The sequence below is a fragment of the Pinus tabuliformis genome, chromosome 9 (genome assembly GCF_031772625.1).
Source record: "Pinus tabuliformis cultivar Carrire ecotype Pingquan chromosome 9, CPIR1, whole genome shotgun sequence".
NCBI classification, from domain to species: Eukaryota; Viridiplantae; Streptophyta; class Pinopsida; order Pinales; family Pinaceae; genus Pinus; species Pinus tabuliformis.
Window position 1 is genome coordinate 796,516,285 of NC_142307.1, and position 10,783 is coordinate 796,527,067.

At 37.5% G+C, this 10,783-nt stretch overlaps 1 protein-coding gene across 1 annotated transcript; it reads left to right on the plus strand.

Moving 5' to 3' along the window:
- Positions 1-455: 455 nt before the first annotated feature.
- On the plus strand, positions 456-1,942 carry LOC149151154 (uncharacterized). The gene has a single exon (XM_089443700.1). It carries the CDS (start codon positions 642-644, stop codon positions 1,875-1,877), a length of 1,236 nt encoding a protein of 411 aa, XP_089299826.1. The 5' UTR covers positions 456-641; the 3' UTR covers positions 1,878-1,942.
- Positions 1,943-10,783: the final 8,841 nt, after the last annotated feature.

Genomic DNA, 10,783 nt, shown 5'->3' on the forward strand with positions numbered 1-10,783 from the left:
TTGTGAATTGAAAGCATAGTCAAGGATGATTATCGTCACCATATCACTATGATGACAAGTTCTACCATTAAAGAAAACAAAAGGCCAAATAGAGATGTTTGTAAAAGGCATAAATCTACAATAAAGGCGACATAGAGATATTTTTAAAGGGCATAAATCTACATCAACGATGCGTAGACATTTTGCCTACGTAACCATATTGCCAACTTAAAGGAAGTCAATGGATCTAATATCATCCGTGAGGTAACCATGAATGCTGTGTGATCAACTTATTCACTGAGTATGCTTGCACACCACGACACGATAAGCAGGGACCGGCGTTTATCGCACACGAGGGGGATTTTGAGAGAGTTTAATTTGACGAATTCAGATTATATTAGGTGGGACAGGGAGATAAATGACGACTGATTGGAATGGATCTCAGCACGCTCAAAGGGCCAAGTCGTCCACAGTGATCGTTTGACGATTGTTAGTGCGAAGAGAGGGAAAGAAACAAAAATATGGAATAAGTCAGATTGGCCTTTTGCCTTCAGAGTAAACAGCAAGAAGCAGGAAGAGGAAACAACAGATATGGCCATAATATGGTCATATAATTCGCATTGGCCATAGCAGTCTGTGCATGAACACGAAAGAGCAAGAAGATGTTGAAATCCCACTTCCAGCTAATTTCTTCTTCTCTGCTACTTTTACTGCCACTGGTTGTCATTCTCCAATACTTTCTAGCCTTCCATGCCTCTCTCACCTCAATTCCCAAATTTTATATGCACAATCATGTCTCCTCTGTAACCCTAAACATAGAACCCAACGCCTCCCGAGAAGAGATTCGACATGACCTTCAACTATCTGTCAATGGCAGCTCAGTGTCGAAACCCGTAAGGAATGTCCCCAGTTTAGAGCACGCACCGCTTCACATGAACCGGCAGGGGAGAATCAAGTGGTTCAGGGATAGCCTCCCAAGCTTCCAAATCCTTCACTCGGATTCGGTCTCGGCTCAATTCTCGGCCAAAGTTGACGTCTTCTTCAAGCCCTGCAAGCTCCGCTTCTTCATCACGTGGATATCGGAGCTCGAATCCTTCGGCTATCGGGAGAAGGTATCCATGGAGAGCGTGTTCAAGTGGAATCCATCGTGCTGCCTGCTCGTCATCTCCCGCACTATGGACTCGGCGGCGGGAGAGGAGATTCTTCGACCTTTTAGAAGCCGAGGGTTTCGTGTCATGGCGGCGGCGCCCGATCTCCGCTACCTCTTCAAGAATACCCCGGCGGAGCAATGGCTGAGAAAGGTTGAGAACGGTGATATCGATCCCGGGAAAGTCCCGTTCGCCCAGAATCTGTCCAACATCCTCCGCCTCGCCATTCTTTACAAGTACGGCGGCGTCTACATCGACACGGACATGATACTTCTGAGAAGCTTCTCCGACCTAAAAAACGCCATCGGAGCGCAGAGCGCAGATACCCAAAGTGGGCAGTGGAATCGGCTGAATAATGCAGTTTTGGCGTTCGATAAAGAGCATCCTCTGCTGTTGAAGTTCATAAAGGAGTTTGTGCTCACGTTCGACGGTAACAGATGGGGGCACAACGGCCCTTACCTCGTCAGTCGAGTTGTCACCCGTCTTGCCAAACGGACTCACCATGACTTCAAAATCATGCCACCCATTGCATTTTATCCGGTGGATTGGCTTCACATTTCCAGTTATTTTATGAGTCCCAGTGACAAGGAACATGTAAAGTGGAGAAACACGAAGATTATTCAGTTGGAGAAGGAAACTTATGCTATTCATTTGTGGAACAAGCAGAGCAGAGGGCTAAACATGGAGGAAGGGAGCATTATGCATCATATCTTCAGTAACAACTGTATTTTCTGCCTTTCTGGCGCGTGAGGAAAAAAATGAAGGAGAAGGTTCTATTCTCGTCGTCATGTACAGTCTATTGTGTATTATGGACGGCTCCTGTACAGTCTACTGTGTATTATGAACGGAATGAAAGTTTTATTCCCTTCATTTCAAAATTATCAATCAGTGATACCTATCAACTCCTCCTCATGTACAGCTTATTTTATTTCACATTATATATTTTAATTATTTATTTAGAATAGATAGCAAAATTATAAAAACAGGAATCATGACATGTTATTGTTTTAACATAAATAAAAATGGGGTAGTAGCCTTTAGTTTGTTTAGTTGAAATAATATATTTATTTATTAAAAAAAAACATAAAACATCTCATAATAAAGAATAATAATAAAATTGTAAAATATTAATTACACTAAGAAAAACATTTCATAAACAAAGAATAATAATAAAATTGTAAAATATTAATTACACTAAGAAAAACATTCATAATAAGAAGAGTAAAGCTATAAACAATTAACAATACAAATACTAAAAATAGAAAATAGCGATTGCAAATGTGGTATAAGATATTATTCATAGTCAAGCTTTTCAAGATCAATTCAATGATTTTTGAAAAACAATAATCAAAGATTAAATTAAATGTATCATGACTGAACATAAATATATTTATTTAACTTTACAATTGATGTATTGTCATGTCTATATTGAGTTGAGATCTCAATGCATGTTGGTAATGCTTTTCCAATACATATAGTTAGGATTTACTCTAGCTTGATTCTTTGTACAATATATTCCAAAAATCTTAATTGTTACATGTTAGGAAAATTGTGTAAACATTAATTTTAATGTGTGGCATGTATAATAAAAAGTCAATTAGCCACAGGAGCTAAAACAAGAGCTAACTTTACTCCATAATGCAAGAAGTAAAGAATATGTTGAATTGTGAAATTCTTTTGACTAAAATTATAATATGTATTATGTTAATTGAGTAAAAGTGTTTAGACTAAAATAATTATCCATTTTTTTTATTATAAATTTGTGTTTGTTTGTTTGCTTTAATGGTGATTAACTATATTTAAAAACTCCTCTTTGTAGAAAGGTAGGAAATAGAAAGGTCCAATCAAATTTTGTAAAATAAAACAATTTAATTCCAGGATCTTTAGTAGATGTTTAAAAAAATTATTGATTTTACAAATTCTCTAATGGTTAATTGTACAATTGTTTACTACAAATACATATGAGAGAAGAAGAATTAAAATTGAAGATGCTTGAGAAACAATAATGAAAATCATTAGAGAGAATATGCATCATGTTAGCTATTCAAAATAACAAGTTAGAGTTTCAACAAGGGCACCTTTATCTGTAGGCTCTAGAATTGAAGAATTCAAACAGATTTTGTAACACCCCAAGTTGAATATGAAAAACAATTGAATTATTGTTAATTACTTTACCTTGAATCTGGCAACTTTTAGGTTGGTTAAGAACCTAATGAAACTTTAAGAACAATTATTTTCCCTACCTCTTGGAGATTTAAAAGAAAATCTAAGAGGAGAGGGGGGTTCTTTTTCTTTTGGAGGTTTTTTTTGGATAAATGAACACTATTTTGAAAGCAGGACACTACCTAAAGAGTGAATCTGAGTGAATTCCTGAGTTGGTCTGTAACTAGTGGAAGGCTCTAAGTCGAATAGAAGACTGCAAGTTTTGGTTGGGCTAAGTGAAGTCTTGATGCCACTGAACTGACCAAGAAGGATCTTAGTCAAACCAACTGTCTAGAAATTGGGAGAGGTCGGGGGGAGAACTGGATGTAATAGTTGTTCTCGTTGGTAATAGTTGTTCTCGTTGGTAGGAAGGAGTTGGTAATAGTTGTTCTCGTTGGTAGGAAGGAGTGATTTTCCTGAACTAGTTTTCTTGAACAAATTAGAATTATGCAAGTAAACACTGGAACTATCTTATTTATTTTTATGTAATTGTGTGAAAGGAAAGGTTTCTGAACTGGTAGTTTGTGAACATGGAAAAGATATGGCAAATACCTTTGAAACTTTACTTCATTGATGTGCAGTATTAAATTGTTAATGAACAGATGGAAGAACTGCTCTGTGATGAGATGGAAGAACTGCTCTGTGATGATTTACACTTAGATGGTACAATGTGGTTATCATAAAGACTTGTAACTAGTACAATTATAGGAAATAAAATAGATATACTTAGAATATTTTCCATTTGAAAATAATTCTGAAGGAATAGACCAAAACCCTTATCTCTAATCAAATATAGGAAGAAAACAACCCTAGTGAGGAAACAGCCCAATAAATCTCATTCAAGAACCTCTAAAGTGATAGTAATCATGGAAAGAAAACTGTTATAGACCTGCATGATAGAGATAAAATAGAACAAATTCTTTCAAATCATTTATGTTTAAGAAAATATATATGTATGTTATAACTTGTAGAGAGGGATTACCATACATGCAACATAGGGAGATAATTCATATCCAACTCAGAGGTAAGAACAATTGAAATGTAAAAATTCCATGAAGTATAGAAATATACAATTTAAAATGTGAGAATTCGTAATTTCTAATAATTTATATTACTAATGTAGAAACCATAACCAGAAATGTCAGAATTACAATAGTGTTGTTGTGATAGAAGATCATAAAAACAAGCTCAAATAAAATTACAAAACTTGAGCATGATTAAACACATTTAACAATGTTAATATTTAGAGAATAGGTCCAAGTCTTTAGACTCATGTTCAATAAATCTTTACGGCTAGTAAACTGTAGATCCCTTGCTAAATAATTTTGTATTAAAGGGTAAACCCTTGCAGTAACAAGACCGACTCATAAAAGATACGGTGACCCTAGCCGCAAACATTAAACAAGTCAATGGTGAAGGAAAAACCATTTAAAATATCGGTGTCTTTTAAGAGGAACCTGTTTCAATGGAGAATGAGTTAGTTAGAACGACACCCGGTTAAACTATTGGCAGTAAATGTCAAGCAGTTTCAAGATTACCCACCCGCAAAAAAATAAAATTCAGGTTAGCTAAAAACCCTAGCTTCAGACCTGGAAAAACCCTCGCAATAAAATGGTTTTAGGTCGTTACCTGTCAAGGGTGATTGGCCACAATTTTCACCGAAATAGAAACCTATAGGAGGAGAAGAAAATGTTATCAAAAACAAATTACAACAACAAATTAATAATTTACGATAAGTATTCCCTGTCGTTAATAGCTGAGCCTAGAGGTTAACCGGAGTCCCGGTGAGCAACCTGACACGAAATGTTTGGTGTTGTGCCTGTAACTACCATCGCATGGAGAAATGAGAAGTTAAAATCTGTTGTTGAACAATTCGGTGTAATGTCTAAACTTCGTTATCAAAATCCAGAAAAGTTGTTACTTGTAGAAGGAAAATAGTGTGATGTAGCCAAACCCTAGTTGGGATGTGTTGTAGAGCGCCAAGCGAACCCCAATGAGAATGGAGAATGACGGGCGAAGCAGTGGATCCAGGTGGTTTTCTCAACCATTCAGGAGCAACCTCCACCATCATATTTACCTTTTCCCAACTACGGTCCAGATGGAGGCACATAAACCCTAAAATTTAATTTGAGAATGTTCGACCATGTCCTAAAATTGATATAACCATAATGTTTGATGAGGTAAGTCAATGTGTGTCGTTGGGGCATTTTCCAACATATATATATAGGTGTGAACATTAAAGGACAACTAATAGATATTCCAACCAAAGCACCATGACTTTCTATGTGCTAAGGTTTGAAACCTTTTAAAAAGTAATCAACTGTAGTTTGATCTAGAATGTTGGAAAATAAACAATTTGCTGAGAATTATTATTGTATAAACAAAAAATTATTTTGTAAGTTGGTAATTCTTTATGTGGATGGTAAATGGAGATGACTACTTGTTACAAGTGGTATAAGTGCCTATTGGTTTCAGCCCTGTGACCTGAATGGGCAATGCAGAATAACACAACAATTTTGTTGCACAAAGGGGAGAAGAACATGTGAAGAGGGGCAAGATCTACTCCATCAGGGAGAATGACAATTGGAGCAAAATCTACACCTTTCACGATATCCAACCCAGAGATGTGGGTGCAGTTAGAGGAGGGAACTCATAGTAACACATATGTGATGTTACTAGAAACAATTCAATGACTTCAGACTGAAATGGAAAATTTGAAAGCTGACAATGAAATATTAAGGCTATAGAAAGAAAGAATTTTGAAGATTCTTTCCGATAAATAGAACCAAAGGCATCCAACTCCTAGGCCGGAGGATGAAAATAGAGATGAAGCACACCAACAGAGAGTGGAACATATCAGAATGGAACGACATTGAATAGATAATGAAGAAGGTTCAAAAAATGTCTCAGGTGGCAGGGGAAACAAAAGGGAGAAGACTAAATTACAGGGAGAATTCAAAAATATTAAGCCTCCCATGTTTAATGGGGAGAAGGAAGAGGCTGTTGAGGCCTGGTTGGTAAATATGAATAAATACTTTCAAATCTACAAGTATGAGGATAATTTAAAGGCCAGACTGGCAATTTATCAATTGCAAGGTAAAGCCACCCTATGGTGGGAAGAAATTAAAACTGTGCAGGGAATGGATGAAAAAGAAGTTTCTTGGGATAATTTTCAAAAACATTTCAAAGATAAGTATTTAACAAAGTGATTTTATGATGAAAAAACGAAGGAAGTTTCATGATTTGAAGTTGGGGAGCAATCTATGGATGAGTTTGTGACTAAGTTTACCTCCCTATTAAGGTACATACCTTATATTTGAAAGGAAAAAGATAAAGTACAACGCTTTGTTATAAGTTTTCCATCTTTGATGAAATAAAGAAAAGAGTTTTATGATCCAAAATCCATGGCTAAAGCCATATGAAAAGCCATAATTTGATACCATCAGATGAAGCAGAAAGGAGAAAACAACAAAAGTTGGTCAAATAAGAAAGGACAGAAAAATTTTCTGAATGTTAAGAATGCAAAGGTTGTCAATTCTAGGAATATGCAAAGGAAGCAACAGAGTGGGTTTCCAAGTAAAAATCAAGTGAATTCTAGACTTCCCAATGAAAATTGGTTGACTAAAGCATCTATTAAAGGAGAGGCCAGCCAACAGTAGAAACCACCATTTCAGTCTTGGGGTTGCAGAGAACCCCATTACTAGAAAAGATGCCCACACCATGCCAGAACGGAGTAGGTAGAAAATGTCCAAGAAGTTTCCACGGTTGGAGATTTGGAAAGAAGTATTCCTCAAATAAATGCAACCCTAGAGGACAACCAAGTCGAGTATCAACCTACCATGGTTGAATTCGAAGGTAAAATAGCTAATCATCATGTATCCATTTTGATAGATCCAAGTGCGAGTTTGAGTTATGTTAGCCCAAAAATAGTTGAAATGTGTCACTTATCCTCTGCTAAATTTAAAACCACTGGTTAGTACAGTTGGCCACTGGAGCTAAGCGCAGGGTGACAGCAAGAGTAGAAAACTATCCATTAGTGATAGCAGGATAACAAGTGACAATAAACTTGAATATGTTGCCTTTAGGATCATATGACATACTCATTGGGATGGATTAGTTAGAGAAGCATTGGTCAGTAGTAAATTGCAAGGAAAAGACTATTAGTTACCTCTTGGAAGGGGGTGTTAGACAAGAAATTCAGGGAATTAAAAGATCCATTAAGTTACGACCAATCACTACTAATTAGTTAAGTAAGTGTGTTCGGAAGGGTTGTCAAGTATATGCCATTCAAGTAGGCTATACCAATTCCAGGGAAAAGATAATTGCCCTAGAAAGTATACATGTTATTCAGGAATTTGTTGATGTGTTTCCTAAAGAGATTCTGGGATTACCACCTAAAAGGGATATTGACTTCACCATAGAGTTAATTTTAGGGGTCACCCTAGTGTTGAAAGCCCCTTACCGAATGAGTATACTTGAGTTAACTGAACTTAAGATGAAACTACAAGAGTTGTTGGATAAAGGCTACATATGCCCAAGTGTGTCACCTTGGGGGGCTCCAGTACTTTTTGTTAAAAAGAAGGATGACACGTTACGGCTGTGCATTGATTACCGACAACTTAATAAGTTAACTATCAAGAATAAATATCATCTACCAAGGATAGATGATCTATTTGATCAAGTTAAAGGGGCCACCATATTTTCTAAGATTTACTTGCGATCTAGTTACCATCAGATTAGAATAAGGGAAGAAGATATTTGCAAAACAACATTTAGAACATGTTATGGGCACTATGAATTCATTGTGCTACCATTCAGACTCACCAATGCTCCAACAACTTTTATGAGTCTGATGAATGGTATCTTTCATCCTTATCTAGACAAATTTGTTTTGATATTTATTGATGATATTATGATCTACTCCAAGAATTTGGAGGAACATAAAGAACACCTTTGTATAGTATTGCAAGTTTTACGGGAAAATCATCTCTACGCTAAATACTAGATCCATTATCTAGGACATATTATCTCCTCAGAGGGTATAGTTGTAGACCCTGAGAAGATTAGAATCATCATGGAATGCTTTGCACCCAAAACTATGGCAGAAATTAGATCCTTCATGGTTTTAGCAGGATATTACCAATGATTTATAAAGAGGTTCTCCAAAATTTCTTATCCTATCACTTCCTTGCAGGAAAAGGGAAGAGCCTTCCACTGGACAACCGAATGTCAACACAGTTTCAATCTCATGAAATAGTTATTAACCACAGTCCCTATACTGAAGGTAGCAGACCTTGATGAGCCTAGGTATTGTAGCAACAATGTTGCAACTCCCAGGGCTACCAGCTTTACTTATCAACCCGGGGTTTGTACAAACTTGGAGGTGACTGCGTTGTATACACAAGTAGAAGTGAAGGTACTGCCTGTTGTCACTGCTCATATGGCAAGAGAACCCAGGGGTTCCAAGCCAGACTTCTATAGGGTCAGAAGAAGCTTGATTTTGATGGAAGGAGAGCAAATCTAATCTAAGGGAGAGCTACTCTTCTTGCAAAAATGAAGAAAACAACATGCAATCCTAAATCACACCATAACCTGATTAAAAATGGAAATAGATATGCCTGAAAACAATTGGAAATTAAATATAACCTACTACTCCTATCTAAGTTGCAGAGGCAAAAAGCATCAAAACTAGGCTAAGGGGTAAACAATGAAACTAGGCTAAGTCTGTGTCTAAGTGGAACAACGGTCGGAGATCAAAATGGTGAAGAGAGGACGTAATGAGTATCAGTGCATGAGGACCATTGGGTCAGGAGGGTGAAAGGTAAATGAACGACTGAGATCGAATTGCAGGAGGGTACGTAGGTAGATGGGCGAACATGATGAAATAACATAATGGATGGCTGGGATTATATCGCACGGGTGGAGTCAGGTGATGGACACACAGGGTTAATCGGCAGATGGACGGCAGAGGTTAGGTCGCGGGTAAAAGGAACATGTGGAAATGGTATCAGGTGAAGCGACAACCGTAAAATCAAGAGACAGATCGATGACAAAGATGGAAGCGGAAAAAATAAAACGTACAAAAATGGGAGAGCGGGTTTAGAGGGCGGTAAGCAGAATATCATGCGCCCTCAAAGTTGTAAGTAGTTTTGTAGAATTTCATGCGATTAGCCTCCCCGGCCAACACGTAGCATGGACAAACTGCCCATATCGCATGCCCTCAGCCGGATAACGGTCAGACGGAAATCCATGCGATATTGCACGATGGTCGTCGGATCTACAAAGGAAGATCTACGATGGATATTTGATCAAGCTGGTTGGTGAGTGGCTGCACGATAACCTTCGGGTCTTACAAGACAAATCGATTGTGGGGATTCAAAGGGTTCAAAGTCAAACGTAAAAAGGAATTTGAGCGATGATTGGTTAGTTTTGCTGTGTGAGGCGATTTAACAACAAAAATCATTCAAACATGAATTTAACATCTTCTGCTCAAGCATTTCGTGCTAACGAAGAATGACAGTTTGAGTGAGGTCTTAGTTAGAGGGTGAAGGAACAGATGACCTAGAAATGAACCAAGTAACAATATGACAAACCACGTGACTGCATTAAACAACAAACCCTCTGTGAAAACCAAAACCCTGTGTTTTGGGGGTTGTTACAGGGTTTCTTCCTCACACCATGGTCCCAGAGGGAGGAGGTGAGGCCGAGGCACCTGTGAGCAACCTTGTGGATCTTTTCTTTGCCAACCTACTGATTGAATGCAAGCATAAATGGAAGCAAACTAAATCACAACTAATCTGTTCTACCCTGCTGTAATGAAACTGCACCTATTCAAGCAAATGAACAGACAACAGGAAGCTACTTAAGTCAAGGAGCAGGGAAGCCATAAATCTATGTTGAACCATTGTGATGAAAATGTATCTATTTAAACAAATGAACAATCAAACCATGCATCTATGCTACTGCTGTAATGGAAATGAATTGCTTAAGTAAATGAACAGAAAATAGGAATCTAAGCTAGGATAACAATACAATAAAGAGGAGCTTTGGCTGCTAGGGTTAGGCCCTAACCCAAGAGCTTCAGCCCTCTGAGTTAACTCAGTGTTGGCTCAAATCAAAACTCGTCTTCATTATAAAAGAACATTGTGTTACATCAAACTGTTACAAGTCTGCACTTGACTATTGGTGATTGACTAGCTGATTAATGACTGGCTAACTAATTGGCTAAAAAGACTGATGTCCTAAGCCTCTCTATTTATACATCTGAAGTCTCAACGACTTCCCTCAAAATTAGGGAGGTACAGTTCCCAACTTAATGGTAACTTGTCCTTTCACTTTCACTAGCTCGGCTGCCTTCTAGTAGGGAGGATTCTTGTACTTCCACTTGCTTGGTTGTCTTTTAGTACTCCTGATTTCGCTGTGTGTACTTCTAGTTGATGGAGGGATATTTGAAT